We start from the raw sequence: 15,497 nt of genomic DNA on the forward strand, positions 1-15,497 counted from the left end.
ACTGTCCAGATACAAAGAGTAGTGCATAACACATTATAGAGAAGGAACGAACATAGAAAACATGTCTGGGTGGGGAAAGAAACGTCACAAAAACACCCAGAATTCACTTTCATAAGGGTACTATTATTACTCGTGGTTAGCCTCTTACTTTTTTGTTTTGTTTTTTTATCAGTTAAAAAAAAAAAAAAAAAGAAGCTTAATTTAGTTTGTCTTGGACAAGAAACAAACATCTATCCTAAAGCAAAACAAAAAAACCCAAAACAAACAACTATACAACAAAAGCACAGTTTGCGACTAAAAGAAGAAAGAGGAGAGGGACTGTGGGGCGCCGGCACGGACGATCACAAGTCACAACCCAAAAAAAGAAAAGAAAGAAAAAAATAAACAAAGGGGACAGCACACATTAAACTTGTAATGAATCCTATTTGGATTGTCCACAAAACTGCTAAAACCAGTGTAATTTGCCCCCCTCCTCCTCCACACACACACACACACACACACACACACACAAACACACACCCCAAAACCAGAGCCACCTTATTGTTAGCAGCCATGTTTCTATGACAACCACCCTATGTTTGAATTGCGCACCATAACCTTTTGATAAAAACAAAAATAGATATTTTAGCAGGTCCATTACTTCAAGCTTTGCAGGAAAAAATCTGGATAAATATGGTAACCCCCCCCCCCCCCCACCACCACCCCCCACCCCCCCACCATGTAGAGAGAGCATGTACAGAGCTCCAGTAGCTTCACCGTTTCATATCACACACACCCCCCCATCCCACCCCCAATTTTCCCTCATCAGCTCTGCACAAGCACCGCAGCCTCCTATGGGTGGCTGTTCGCTTTGTGTGTGTGTGTGTGTGTGTGTGTGTGTGTGTGTGTGTGTGAACCGGTTTGTTGAGGAATCAAACACGTGAGCTCTTTGGTTGAGTTCTGGGATGTAAACGTGCGCTTTTGTCAATGATTTGTTTGAAAGACCTCCGGTTAAGCTCACAGTGTTGCTTCTCTTCACATCCAACTGTGTGTGTGTGTGTGTGTGTGTGTATGTGTATACTAGAGAACATATATACGTGTGCATACACTAGTTATGAAGTTTCACAGGACTTCTATGTCGGACATGAACGACAGTTAAAGCGAGTCACAGTTCTAGGCATACACACCAACTACAGACTGTATAAAAAATTGCACAATTATATTAACAATCACTGCAAAAAAAGTACTTCACCTATCATAGACAGTTTGAATCCTACATTTAATTGGATTTGTGATTAAGGTTGTGTTTTTTTTTCCTCCTCGTCCACTTCATGTGTTCGGGCTGCCGTGCATCACGGCGTGATGCAGCAGCGGTGGCGGCGAGCCACCGTGATTCTTTTCTGCTGTCCAGTTTCGTGCGTCTATAGTGTGTTTGTGCAAATGTGGGCAGAGTCCAATAGTAGACATGATACTGAAAAAGTCTCTTGCATGCAGCAACCTGATTGAAATAAACATGCAGTTAGGGGCCACCCACCCCCCGACCCCTGTCATCCCGGGCGCACCCCCCCCCCCCCCCCCGTAATGGTGCTCATCTAGATGTGTGTATTCTACATCCTCGCCTGAATGAATGGTATCTGGTTATACCATGAATTTAGCAGCAAAGCTCTTGCAGCATTACATTTACAGAACACTACAAAATAATGTCGTTATAAAAATAAAGACCTAGAAAGCAAACGAGTCTGATTGCGTATGAGGTATTAATCTTTTCTAAATCGAGAGCAAAGGTTATTTTGACTCACACGACTACTGAGATGTGGAATCTTGCTACATCTTACACCTCCTAATTTGCTTTTCTGTATGCAGGAACTGACTTTGGTTACTCTTTTTTTTTCAATAGGGGCCACAGAACTACAGCTTTTCAAAATAAGTGCATGCTCTTTTTACATAAAATTTAAATTATCTATATATGTATAGATAGGTACAAAATAAAAATATATACTTTTTTTTTAATATTTGTGTAGTCCCACCTCTGTGTGAGTACGGGAGGCGGTGTCCAACAGGACCAGCCACCCACTCGACAGAACGTGGAACTGAAAGTAGCCAGGTGTCTGATCCTGTGTGTGTGTTTGATTGAGATTTTGTGCCAAAGTGCAAATTCGAAGCTTTCACTTCCCCGCCGTGCTTCATCAGAGGGGAACGCCACACCAAGAGTTCAGGGCCGTCATGTAATAAGAGTCCCGTCTTCTGATTTTGTGGGGAGCAGGGTGGAGCAGGTGGAGCTGGGGGGGGAGCAGCGCTTTCTCATGGAGCAGGGGTTGTGGGAGACTGGGGGTGGGTGGGGGTGGGGTGTTGGATCCATCCACCCGGGGGGCAGAGCTGACTCTTGACCCCCCTCAGCTCCAGCGGAAGGACACGTGTCGAGGACGATCGCCCCCCTCCTTCACCAGTGGCTTGTGGAACTCTCGGCCGGCGCGTGAGTGGATGCTGGCCCAGCAGTACTCACAGTAGTACTGCAGGCAGGTGACGTTGGCACAGAAGAAGGGGGCAAACTTCCCCGCGCAGCGGGCCCCCTGGCACTCGTCACACATCTGGTCGTCCAGGACGTACGGCTTCACCTCCACCTGGGGAGACAGACAAGTTTTGTGGGTTTTTTTTTTAATATCGCCTACCGTTGAAAAAAATCATCATTGATTACTGAAGGCAAATCGATTCCCTATAATTTTACTTAAACAGCTGTTGTCAAGGTGTGTGTATGTGTGCTCGAGTGTGTGAGCTCTGGCGAGTTCCATGGAAGCTAATCTCCCACCAATTTTCAAAACTAAAAGCAGGCCAGCTTGAAGCAGGTGTCCTCATATTTGTCAGAGAAATGAGTTTGACCACTAGCCGAGCTCCGTTACCATGGAGACGCCTCAGTTCATGAGCAGGCGGGGTGATGGATGCTAACCTTGTTATAGCGTTGCCACAAAATGAAAGGTTATCAAATCCCTCAACAGTAGGAGAGCGCGCTTCTCAATTCTACCGCATCCAGCGAGGCGAGACAGGACAGGGGGGGCAGACGTGATGCTGCTTAACATTAAGCCGGCGGCCGCGACACTGACCAGAGCTAACGAGCTGCCATGTCCCGCAATCGCAACACATTTACACCAAGAGGAAGTGTGGTTGCTGGAGGGGAGAAAAGATACAAAAGTGGTTGTTTCATACCACAAGCAGGAACTGGAACGGATGCGGATCAGATAGAGAGCTACGTTTTCACTGATTACAGTAACAATGCAATTCTCAGCCTTTAATTAACTGAATCAGAGAAGGCAATTTTTTCTCTGTAAAACGTTCATCATTTGTATTCCAGGCAGACAACCTGAAACCCTGAAGAGAGGAGGTGATGGGGGGGCAGCCCCGCCCTGCAGAGGCTCGTCTCCCTGGCTGACAACCAGTCTGTTTTGGTCACCATCCATCCCGCTGCATTTGGCCAGGGTGACTAAAATACCCATGCAGCAGTGCAGCGTGGCTGGATATACACGGAGAGGGAACTACTATAATTACAGCGAGCCTACTGTACGTGTCTGCAACTTGAAACATCTGTCGGGACTCCAGCAGCTCGAGGCCGCTGTGATTACGGCCGCAGCTGAAAACCCCGCTATAATGAGAGCCGGGAAGGATGAAGCAGAGTTCAGCTCTGCAGCACGCCGTAGGAATGGCTGCAGAAACCTCGGCTGTGGTCGGAGGATACTGTGAATGGAGAGCATGAACCCGCTCACCCTTTTGTCGATGTCATTGTGCTGCAGCTGAACAAAGCGGGCGCTGATGGCGGCGATGTAGCTCTGCTGATTGGAGAAGGCCACACGGCCGGCTCCCTTTGGATATTTGAGCTCCGGGTCAGTGTCGATGCCGGCGTAGCAGACGCCTCCGTAGAGCCGGTCCATGATCATCGCCAGCTCCACTGGAACAACACACAGATGATTAGTGTTAAAGCCATTTGACCTTTTATTCTCATATCCATCACTTGATCCTTTTTCATTATAAAGAAGGTTAAAGCTCGGGGCGGGGTGGCTCAGAGGTAGAGTGGTCGTCTAGCAACCGAAGGGTCACTGGTTCTATCCTCACTGACCATGTCCAAGTATCCTTGAGCAAGATACTGAGCCCCTAATTGCTCCTGATGGCCCTGTGATGGACTGGTGAGAGGACTGGACCGCCTCTCACCCAATGTCAGCTGGGATAGGCTCCAGCCCCCCCGTGACCCTTAATGGATAAGCGGTATAGAAAATGGATGGATGGAGGGATGGATGGAGCTAGAGAGCAACATATTTTCATACAAATGAACATCTTTTCAGTTCGCGCTGCCAGCCAGACATCCCTGCATCTCACAGAGGAGAGATTTGGTGTTTGTGGTGTGGTGGCTGGTCTGGTGGAAGGGAGCAGACAGGGCTGTTTCTAGATCCTCTGGGGCCCCAGGCAAAAGGGACCTGAGGGAGCCCACCTGGCTTCAAACCTAACCAGTCACCAAGCATGTGGGCCCGCTAAGGGTCACTGCAGTCACCTACAGATCAGATATAGAATTTATAGGGTTGTAAACTGTCGTTGCAGTGGACTGATGTAATCAGCTGTCCTTTGAGGCCCCCCCTTTCCAGCTCGGGGCCCCAGATAATGGCCTGGTTAGCCTACCCCGCTGCAGCAGGGAGTATAGCTGTGAACGAAACCAATGCTGTAGTGAGTATTGATACTTTTGTGCTGGTGTGCCTGAGGCGCGCAGAGCCCTGAGGTAGCCAGTTACACCTTGTGGCATAATTTTTAACTCATTTTTTCACTGTTTCCCACAAAAAAATGGACTGTGTAGTGTCGTGCTGCAAGCACACCAGCAAAATGCTAGTTGATGTTGCTATGCCAAGTGTCTTTGTGTACTTCCAACGATGGCTGATGAAGCGAATCTAATCATTTATGAGTTTAAGGAACAAGCGGGTGGAAATACATTAAAAATATCTAGGCCATGACCGGCCGAAGCAGCTACTTCCTGTTTACCCTCTGCTCAATTGAATGTGGATAAATTGTAGACTATTTGTATCCTTTAGTTTTAAAGTAGGACTTGTGCGGCTGACGCGTTCATTAAGAGATGTAAAAATCAAAACATCTGTCTCACACTGGTAGTATCAGGCGAGTGTTTGTGCCAAGCACAGAAAGACTGAGTCTTCTGTGCCACCGTCAATACTTAACATGACGACGAGCTTCCTGGAAACCTGACTCTTGGATTTCTTTCTCCCAGGGAGAGCTTTCATTTCAGCCTCACTGCCAGGCAACTTTATGAAGACAGTTGAGAGGCTTTAGTGGGCTCACTTAGAAGATATTCCAGTGATATTAGTCAGCTACCTGCACGGAGGGGCCGGGGCACTCCCCCCACAAAGATGGTCTTGCGGGGGTCCAGAGGCTGTGAGCCATCCATGACAAAGTCACTATCGCTCAGATTCCAGGGACGGATCTGGACCTGGATTCAAAGGACAGAAGAATGTTACAAATCCGCTGTATTTAGTTTTGGACATGTGATGACCTCAACCACCTGTGTGTGTGTGTGTGTGTGTGTGTGTGTGTGTGTGTGTGTGTGTGTGTGTGTGTGTGTGTACTCACCGGTTTGTCTTTGATAGTGGGACTGGACACACACAGGTAGAGCTTGCCGTCCTCCTCGATGCAGGCGTCAATCAGAGCCTGAACAGATGTCTCCTCCTGGAACAGCAGGAAGGCGTAGCCTGGATGGGAGAGATTTTAGACAACATCACAACGCTGCTCTCAAGGTGAGAACTCATACATATTTGAGTGTTTCCTCATCATAAGCTCGTGACTAAACCCCTTAAACTTTCCCTTTAATATTCAGAGTTTCAGGCGAGTTTGTCTCTCGACAGTCATATGACCTTGTGGCCTGTTGTTCTGTTCTCTCGGCAGCCGGCACCTCACTGCCTAGCATCACCTCGGATTAAATGACTCAGAGTGCTCCGCTCCTGAAGGAACCATGCAAAATTGATCAGACTGTATCTTCCCCAGAGAGTCAGGTAGAGAGTTTGGCGAAGTCTTTGCAAGGCAGAAAGAAAGAGCAAATCAGACAGTCACTCTGTAGCATTGAATTATTTAGCATGGAGAGCAGAGACCTTACCCAAGGTCGGAGCTATTAAGCCGTTTGGGGCGGGACACAAGAAAAGCAACTCAATGGGCTACATCCATCACACGCTGCTACAGGGGTCGGCGAGGGAAAAGGGCTCTGATTTATAGGCTGAGGGAAGTGCTCAGGCAGAACACAGGGAGGATTCACTTTTTGACAAACAGTGCATGATGGGAATGTCAGGAGATATTACTGAACGCCGTTCACTCCAGGAGAGATTGAAAATGATCAGCGAATTGCTCTGATTATGTTAGCAGGTGCCGGCTACCACCTGTGGCACCCATGAGTCAGGGGAATATGAGCCGTTGTCTCAGAGCATGCCCACCTCACACACACACACACACACACAATCCCAATCCTAATCCTCATTCACATTTAACTCTAACTTTATTTATGGAAATTATACTGTGTTGTATTTGTACCAGTCTTTGGTCCCCATGAGGACTAAGGGTCTTGATAAACTTAAGTGTCTCCAAAAAGTAACAATACACACACACACACACACACACACACACACGGTGCAATAGTGAAAAGGTGGAATGTGCAAATGCCATGTTTCACTTTAACATTCTTGCTGCAGATGAGAGGGAAGAATACCAGAAAGTCTGAGTGGGCAACAGTCCACTGTGGTATGTGGACAGGTTTCTATCAGGGTGACGTCTCAAAATCAAATAATTACTTTGAAGGAAAGGACGGGCAAGTGAGTGGAGGCGGGGCACACAAACACTTACAGAACCCATCATACACATAACTTCAGTATCGATTTCTATAATCCAGAATTCTTTGTCATTTTTCAATCAAAATATGAATATTTTTCTTGTCATCATTCATTAAAATAAACGCAACAACAAACACAACTCAACTGCAAAATTCCCCAATCAGTATTTTACTGACAAACTGTTAAATGGTCAAATAGCTGCAGATTAAATGCTGCTTTTGCTAAGACTACAAGATGTTGTTGGGGAGGCTATTAAACCATAGTATAGTTCACCCACATGGCTGTGGAATAAATTTGAAATAGTAATAATATAACATATTTTTAAAAACAGTACTGCATCAATATTCCAGCCCCTAGTATCGTTACTGTATTGAAAACATATTGCAGACTGAGGAGGAGAGGAAAGATGTTGTAAAAGGAGGTCACGTGACTTTTGGTTCTAGTCGGCCATCTTTCACACTAATATTTGATCTTCTTACTTGCCCGTCAACTGCCTGAAGCCACAAGTGCAGGTGCTAACTGGTAGCGGCGAGCGGCGGGTGGATCTCGTCTGTTTTGGTTTCCTCCTCTCATCTTAGGACAACATCCTTTTCGGTCTTTCTGACTTTCACATGGTGTCCGTAACAATGATTCTGATTATTCCGGCTACTACCAAGTTACATAGTGCAAGAACAGAAAATGGAAACAGGCAGGTGGAACCCACCATTACACCCGTGTGGAGCTGTTAGCAGCTATGCTGAAATTGAACATGTCTGTGTTTAATCCAGAACTGCGTAGGTAATTATTATGTGTGGCGCTGTGTTGATGACGAATACTGAATTCTTACTACTTAATACTTCCTTGATATTACTTGTTTTAAGCTAAAATAGTTGCATAATGTTGCTTGAACTGATCATGTTTAGCTGTAGCTGTTCTGTAGCCTATAAAACTGAACCAACAGTGATTCTTGAGGATCTGCTCCTCTTGTAACCCACAGTCAGAGGTCTTCATAGACGTTGACTCTAGTAACAGTGAAGCCAGAACACAAGAACAGCCAATGAACATCCTCACAATCAATATGGTTGTATTTAAAGTCACCTCAGGGATTCTGTTGACTTAAGAACGGGCTGCTAACCTCAGTAGCATTTTTTTCCTTCTCTAATAACTAGCTGTAATGTGTAAGGCTAAAATAAATATTCACAATGCAAAACTAATTGCAATCAGCTGCTCTGAGCGGCCAACTAATCTCAGCTTCCGCTCTGGACCAGCCGCAAGAAACACACAATTAGACGAGACATAAAGAGGATTTTGTGCTTTCTCATCTTTCACCGCATGCCTCATCATCACCCGACTTAAGACCCCTGTCCCCGTCTCACTGGGTTACATAAAGAGGGGTTGTCATTGGGGGAAATCATGTGGTTTAGCGCTGACATCCCCATCTCAGTGGGACAAAACAACTGCAGTCTAGCATAGAAGAGAGGGAGAGACAGAGACAGAGAGAAAGAGAGAGGGAGAGAAAAACGGCATGAAAAGACAGAGCTAGCCCGCAGCTCGTACAGTCTGAAGGAGGGAACAACGTGTTCCATGACCCAGGGCAGGAAAGAGAGAGAGGGAGAGCGAAAAAAAGAGGGAGGGGAGAGGAGAAGTGAGTCAGATGGAAAGAGAGAGAGAGACAGAGAGAGAGACAGAAAGCAGGGAGGGGAAAAAAGTGAAGCAGCATGAATGGCTGCCATACAGACAAGTTCAGAGATGCTCCGGAGGGAATAGACAGCACACAGGTGCTTTAAAGGGCTGTTCGAGAACGTACGACTGATGCTACGTCATTCAAACATCAGCACAGAGTACAGTCCACAAGCCAGTTCAACAACATTTCACCTGAACTTCAGATCTTTATGGACAATGACACCGGCCAGAAGCTTTGCAGTTAAATGCTGCCAATCAAAAAGATTTTGTCCTTGTGATTTAGCTTCGACCCCTCTGATATTTAGCCTGAGGATCCGTCTCTCTTTCCATCAGAGCTGCAAAGTGCAGAGGCTTCTAGCACAGGAGGACGACGCAGATCTGCAGTGGCTCGTGCCTGAGATTTCTAAACATTCCCAGCAAAGTTCAAGGAGGAAGAGAACACATAAACTCGCATCATTTTCCAAACGATAAGCTGTCTGCCTCCTGGGTTACGCTGCCCAACTGATGACCTCATTACAATGTCTTTCCTGTAACAAAGGCTACCGGTTTGACTCACAGGAAAGGCTACCTCACCAGCTGCCTGGTGGTAATTAGTCTAGTTGTTTGTATGGACTAAACAGAGAAAATATACCATGTTAATTAGTGAGTTTTAAATGTGCTGCTAGCTATTTTATCCCTTTGAACAAAGCTGGGCTCGCTGTTTCCCGCCTTTCTTCTAAGCTAAGCCAAATAGCTGCTCAATGTATAGTACCATATTCACTTTACAAAAAATTGACAAAAACCTTCCACAACATGAAATCAAATACAACTTGTAGTGAATCCCATAGTTGTGAGCTAATTTGTTAGTACTTGAAAGGTGAAATACTCTTTTCAGTTCAAGTACCGCTTTAAGGCCTGATTAATGATCTAAAAATATACTGCTGAGTGAAAATACTGCATTGGTACTTGGTTGCTAGCTGATCCGTCAGCTCTTGGAATTGATACTGCAGGGTCAGTCACTTTGAAGCCCACAAACGTCTCTCGATTTCTATATCAAAGTCTCCTCGCCATTACCTCATTGAGAGAGAGAGAGAGAGAGAGAGAGAGAGAGAGAGAGAGAGAGAGAGAGAGAGAGAGAAAGCTTAGCACAGGGCTGTAACTCAGCCACAGGATGTACACAAACCGACTGCAGTGTACACAATGAGGGAGGAGAAGGCAAAGAAGACGGATCGAGGGAGACGGTTATATCTGCTCTCCTAAAAACAAACGTGGGCCCCAAGGCTCTGGAGCAGTTGGAGAGTAGTCAGTGATAGAGTGGAGGAGGGGTGAAATCAAGCGTCGCTAATCATCTCAATTTGAGGAAGTCACTCACTGGATATAATCCCAACACTCGGGTGAAAAGATAAATGAAGGCCTGAGAAATGCAGCAGAGTGTAACAGTGCCACTGATACCACTGCAGCACTTCTCTGCCACTGCCGTTCATTGTGCCTTGCTGCTTTCATATCATACAGAGATGAAAGTAAATGGGCTGTTTTGGATGTATATATTAACTTCACAACACAAAGGTTATGTAAACTAGAATTAGTGGTAACCTTTTGACGAAGTGTAGTTAATGCAGCATGATGTGAGCATTAGCATTTGTAGCAGCTCCCAGCGGTCAAGCTCCAGCATAACCCCCCCCCCCCCCATCCCCGTCACAGACCAAAATAGCACGCTAACATTTCAAGCTACGACAGCGATGACAGTGCTGGTGGGAGGATGTGAGACACCACCATAGTGACCAGAGCTCATTGGGTCCTGTGACATCACGCATCAGAGCTCCGACAGCTGGCCTAATATAAAAGCACTTTAAAATACAAGTTAATTTTTTTAATACCAGTACAAATGTGCAGTTTGTAGATGGTCTGAACAAGCTAGCCCTTCATATTTAACACTTCAAATCAGTGAGAGGGTAGTACCTAGGAACAACCTGTTGAACAAGCAATTTCTAACTTCCTTAGCATAATCTAGAATTTCAAGTGACCAAATTAACAGCGCTCACCCACGGTAACACGCTTTGGATAGTTACTAAGTCTGGGAGATAGAGAGATAGTGAGGTTAGTACCTGTAGGCAATATGTTCTTTTTTAATACCAACCCAGAATTTGATATTCCTTCAACCAAAAGACATTATTATCCCTCGTCTCACAGTCTCACTTATTTCGGTGTTTTAAGACTCCTTCCTGTGCCGCTCTAGAGGTGCAGCTCACAGCAAGCGAAATACAATGTATTTGAAGTTGTGTTTCTAGCCACCTGACATACAAGCCCATTTTTCTTCCCTTAGCTCTAGTTTGCTCTGTGTTAGGTGCAAAATTTCTCCCTGTTGGTTGATAGCTAGTTGCTGACTTTATTTAGCTAATGAGGGCAAAGAATAAAATAGTGAGCCTGTGGGCTATAAAGCTAAAACATTTCACAAGAAGGTGCTAAGCCCTGATGAGCTTAAAGGAACCAGAGATTTAGGGGTTGAGTCTCCTATGAGATTACTAAAAGGGATCTCTTTCATATTGCACAGTCATTTCATCCATTTTTTGGATAAAAATATAGACTGACGATGCTTAAAGAGCATAGACTTTCTAAATGTGTACGTATTCATGTCTCGATTATACAACAGCAGCAAACACGGCTGAAAGTGAAAGTAACATTGCTGCCGGCTCCTCTATGAAGGAGTCCCGAGCTGCCAGTTCTCTCCAAGCTCCAAATAAGTCATACCCTATCCTGAAGTTGGACCGCGCCATAATATGAGTCACCCCCTCAACCAAAACACTTTCATAACTGTACAGACAAACATTGTCGGCAATTGAATGGCAAGCAGGATGGAAAGTGACAACTATCTTCCATTCTGTCAAGCTTGGAAAGACTTTTAACAAGAGGAGAGGCCGATGACCCTTTGACGTGAATCCCGCTTCTATAAATCACCCGTTACACAGTCCACATTGGTACTAGGGCTCACACACATACACATAGATGCGCATGCTCTCAAGCATGAAGCCATAAGTGTGAGGAACTCTGTCACCGGGCGTCTGTTGCAGCTCCCGTGCCAGTTAATATGGAGAGTGTGATACAACCAGGGGATTATAGGAGTTTCCCCTGGAGTTTGTTTTAATGAGATGAAGTTTTTAAATTAGATTGATCTGGATTCAACACGTCACTTGTACCGCACGTCATTTGTACCACGCGTCTCCTCCCCTTACATGGTGGCGTCCTCCAGCTGCCCATAAGTTCATTCATTCCCCTAAAAGGATGCTGCATTTTTGCTGCTGGCTTTGTAGAGCCATTCAAAATAATCCTCCAATCAAAAAGAAAAAAAAATAGGATGTTGAAAAATGAGAGTGGGGAAGAAACTGGCAGAGATTTTCTCAGGTCCTCCAGATGCAGCATATTACCATCTGCATGTGGAATGTCAGTTATTTCCAGAGTGTCTTTAATAGCTTCCCTAATATGACACACAGCAGCTCTCGGAGCAGAGAGAGTGATGTGGAGAGGTCTGGAGGAGGGTGGAGCTACTCTGATCACCAGCCCAAAAATGATACCCGAGAGGCTGTGCAGAGGAAGAGAAAAACTTTCACACTCCTCAGGTGCTCATTCAAGCAAACAGTTGTTCGGTCAAAACTCTTGGTGGCCTGTGATGGATTCATTATAGACCGTATGATTACAGCGGGGGGTTGCTTAGACAAACACACACCTCAATGCTAACCCAGCATGAGCCATGATCTCTGGGTTATATGACCCTTTACAAAAGTAAGACAACGTAAAACACCTGAGGAGATATTTATTGGTGTAGACTTTGATGTGTGATGGGAAAAATCCAGATTTTGCCTTGAGACCCAGCTCTTACCTTTAGGTGGGAAGTAGGATTTGCTCTCAGCTTTATGGGGCCAGTCTACTACCAGGTGTCCATAGCGACGGAAACTGTTGGTGATTTCATCTATGAAAAAAAGAAAGAAAGTAAAGGAGAGGAAAAAACAGACTCATTATGTGTTCATGATTGCTATGTGCATTTTAAGGACACCATGCAGCGCCACACTCAGTGCTGAGACAGGCACACTTTCTATTTATTGCCCTGCTCCTGCTGCAGAGGTAGCCACTGCATTAAGCAGGAACACAGGCAGGGCCCATTCAGCCTGCATAGGGCTGACTCATACTGTGGTAACTCATGATTTTTTCAACTAGCTAAGAGCATGTTCTGTGCTTCAACTTTGCAGGATACCTGTTCAAATGTACAGATTAAATATAATAAAACACTCCATAATATTGAGAGAAAATGCTGTCCTGTGACACTGAAATAAAACGTCTTAGAAATGCTGCTATTTGCCACCTTGCTGATAAATTAATTGTAATATAATTTGTACAGCGAATATGAGGCTAAATCCAGGAGATTGTTAGCTTAATTTAGCACAGGGAATTGATTGACCAGCAAGCAGCAGAGCAATAAACATGTTCTACCTACTGTCCCTCCAAAGCTAATGAATTAAATTAATGTATTTTGTTTTTGTTTTTGTTTTTTAAAAACAACTCACTAGCATACTCCAGAGTTCATTAAAAAATGAAGACATATGACATTAAAATTAAACGGCTTAACATATTAGTTGTATTCTAGAACTGTATCCAGTCCCCTGTCTGAGAACAACTCGACAGCTGTTCGCCTGCTGTGACTCTCTGGCTCAGGTCTAGTCAACAAATTACATTTTGAAACCGAGAGCTTTTGCTGTCTTATAAAGGCTTTGGTCGGAATCTCAATATGCATTTCATTTTATATGGGTTGATTAGCTAAGCATTAAGAAAGCAGTGAACAACTAGCTTGTCTCCGTCCTAAAGTTACTGTAGATTCTACCAACCAGTTCCTTCAGATCTCATCGATGAATATTATCTTGTTGGTATACGGTGCACAAATGAAACATTTTCATTTTTTGGTGTTAAGAGTGCAGTTCTTGATCATGTGTTGGTGCAATGCTAAGCTAACTAAGGGCTAGGAGAAGCTTCGTATGCCTAACTGGTTGAGGGGGGCCTATGGTGATGCTACCTTAGGTCCTGCAGTTCATTATTATAAATTTACCTGCAGCTTATTTCATCCATTAATTGACTGAATCAACTGACTTGCTTGATTTAGTCAGATGCTCATCTCAGTCTCTTAAATCCAAAGGTGGCATTAGTTACTTGTCCAAAAAAAATTCCTGTGGGTATTGGAAACTGTTCCTATGGTGTTCATGTGGTGTAACCTTTCAGTATCATAAGTAAAGTACATTCTGTGGTAATGTAACACAGAACCACAGGAACATGAGGAATTAGTACCACATTAGAACCAGACTTTATGGTATTTTACCACAGGAAATGTCTGTAAAAGGATCCAAGACCCTGCTTTGTTTGAGCAGCAGTCTGAAATCTACAGACGTTAAAGTTACTCAAATGTTCAGACAAGAAGAGCAACATCTCACATTCAAGAACTTTAAACTGGGAATATCTTGCATTCTTTATGAAAACCTGACCTTGATTATTTGTTGTTTGCAAAATATAATTGGCATTACCTCGTATAGACATTAGAATGGTATCAATCCTCTAATCCATCCATCCATTTTCTATACTGCTTATCAGTTAAGGGTCACATGGGTGGTGGTGGGGGGGTGGAGCCTCTCCCAGCCAACACTGGTGAGAGGCGGGGTTCACCCTGGACGGGTTGCCAGTCCGTCGCAAAGCCATCAGGAGCAATTAGGGGTTCAGTATCTTGCTCAAGGATATTTTGAGATGGTCACCGGGGGAAGTGAGGATCGAACCAGCGACCCTACAGTTGCTAGATGGCCACTCTACCTCTGAGCCATGCCTCCCCAATATCCTCTAATCCAGTTGTTCCCATTTTTTTTAACATTTTAGTTCTGTAACCCATGAACAATCCTGCGTGCCATCTCTACCCACACGGGAGGGTGCTAGCACCACCAGTAGCTAGGCTAGCACTGCTTACATTAATGCTAGTTCTTTTAGACACAGCACTGGACGCCCTGGAGCAAACAGTTTAAACCGACAGGACTCTGTCTTCAGCTGATGTACTGTGTCCATTGAAATGGTCTTGTTTTTCAGACCCAGGGGTAAATGGGCAAAGGCTCAACAGGGTGTGCATCCCGACCTGCCCGGGGCCCTAATATGCCTCTGATTGGCTCAAACTTGGTGCCTTTAGGTGTGTGGAGTGAGATGGATCAGGGTCAGAACTAATCTGAGTGGGATACGTATCAGGTCTTCACAGAATGCAGGTGGGAAAAACATCACACACTGGTTTATTTTTGATGTAAGATCTTGAGAGGACACTACAGACTTCTTTGGCGTTACCCTCGTCGCAACTGTGACTAATCTTGGGGTACATGTACATGAATCATGGCTGTAATCCAACTCAGCAAGTGAATGAATAAGCAACTATTCCTTGAAGTGTGATTATTTGCAAAACATGGAGAGACTTCTAGCTGTGTAGCAAATTCAAAAGCACATTTAAGCTGTTTTATTCAAGCTGTGTGTTTACAGTCTCTAAACTGACAGTGAAACAAATATTCTCAACCTGGACTGTCAAGATGTTCAATCAAGACTTAAATACTTCAGTGTCACTGTGGCAAACTCTCATGGAAGAAAGTTTTACTGGAGGTCTTCTAGTTGTACCTGTGCTGGGCAGTTATGTGTTGGCAGTCTACAGGTAGGGTGGCCCTGAAACCCTCTGGCTATACAAACATTCAACAACTGCTCACTCACCTTCATCTATATCAGGGGGCAAGCCTCCAACAAAGACCTTCCTGGAGTAACGCTCCATCCTCTCTCCATTCTGACAGCGGGTTGGGGAGTTCAGGCCAGGGGTCAAGGAAGGGTCACCGTGGCCATCGTCGAGGAAGCCATCTTCAAAGGGAAAGAGACAGGAACGACCTGGGAAGGTGGAGAGGAAATGAGAGGAATGCAAGGAGAACAGATGATAGGGAAAGATGGAGAGGTGAAATAAAAGGAAAGGGAGGA

At 45.0% G+C, this 15,497-nt stretch overlaps 1 protein-coding gene across 8 annotated transcripts in view; it reads right to left on the bottom strand.

Annotated features, from left to right (window-relative positions):
- Positions 1-775: 775 nt before the first annotated feature.
- cpeb3 (cytoplasmic polyadenylation element binding protein 3) overlaps positions 776-15,497 on the bottom strand; it is a 40,352-nt gene continuing 25,630 nt past the window's right edge. For all 8 annotated transcript variants that reach the window (XM_086180364.1, XM_086180363.1, XM_086180368.1 and 5 more), the window contains 6 exons: positions 15,243-15,410; positions 12,352-12,441; positions 5,593-5,711; positions 5,338-5,452; positions 3,735-3,916; positions 776-2,600 (listed from right to left, as the gene is read on the bottom strand). In XM_086180364.1, coding sequence (XP_086036490.1) covers positions 2,373-2,600; positions 3,735-3,916; positions 5,338-5,452; positions 5,593-5,711; positions 12,352-12,441; positions 15,243-15,410 — 902 coding nt within the window. In that variant the 3' untranslated portion in view covers positions 776-2,372. The remainder of the gene's footprint in view (positions 2,601-3,734; positions 3,917-5,337; positions 5,453-5,592; positions 5,712-12,351; positions 12,442-15,242; positions 15,411-15,497) is intronic.

This window comes from Aulostomus chinensis, chromosome 16 (genome assembly GCF_037954235.1).
Source record: "Aulostomus chinensis isolate RoL2024-O1b breed Wild chromosome 16, RoL_Achi_v1.0, whole genome shotgun sequence".
NCBI lineage: Eukaryota > Metazoa > Chordata > Actinopteri > Syngnathiformes > Aulostomidae > Aulostomus > Aulostomus chinensis.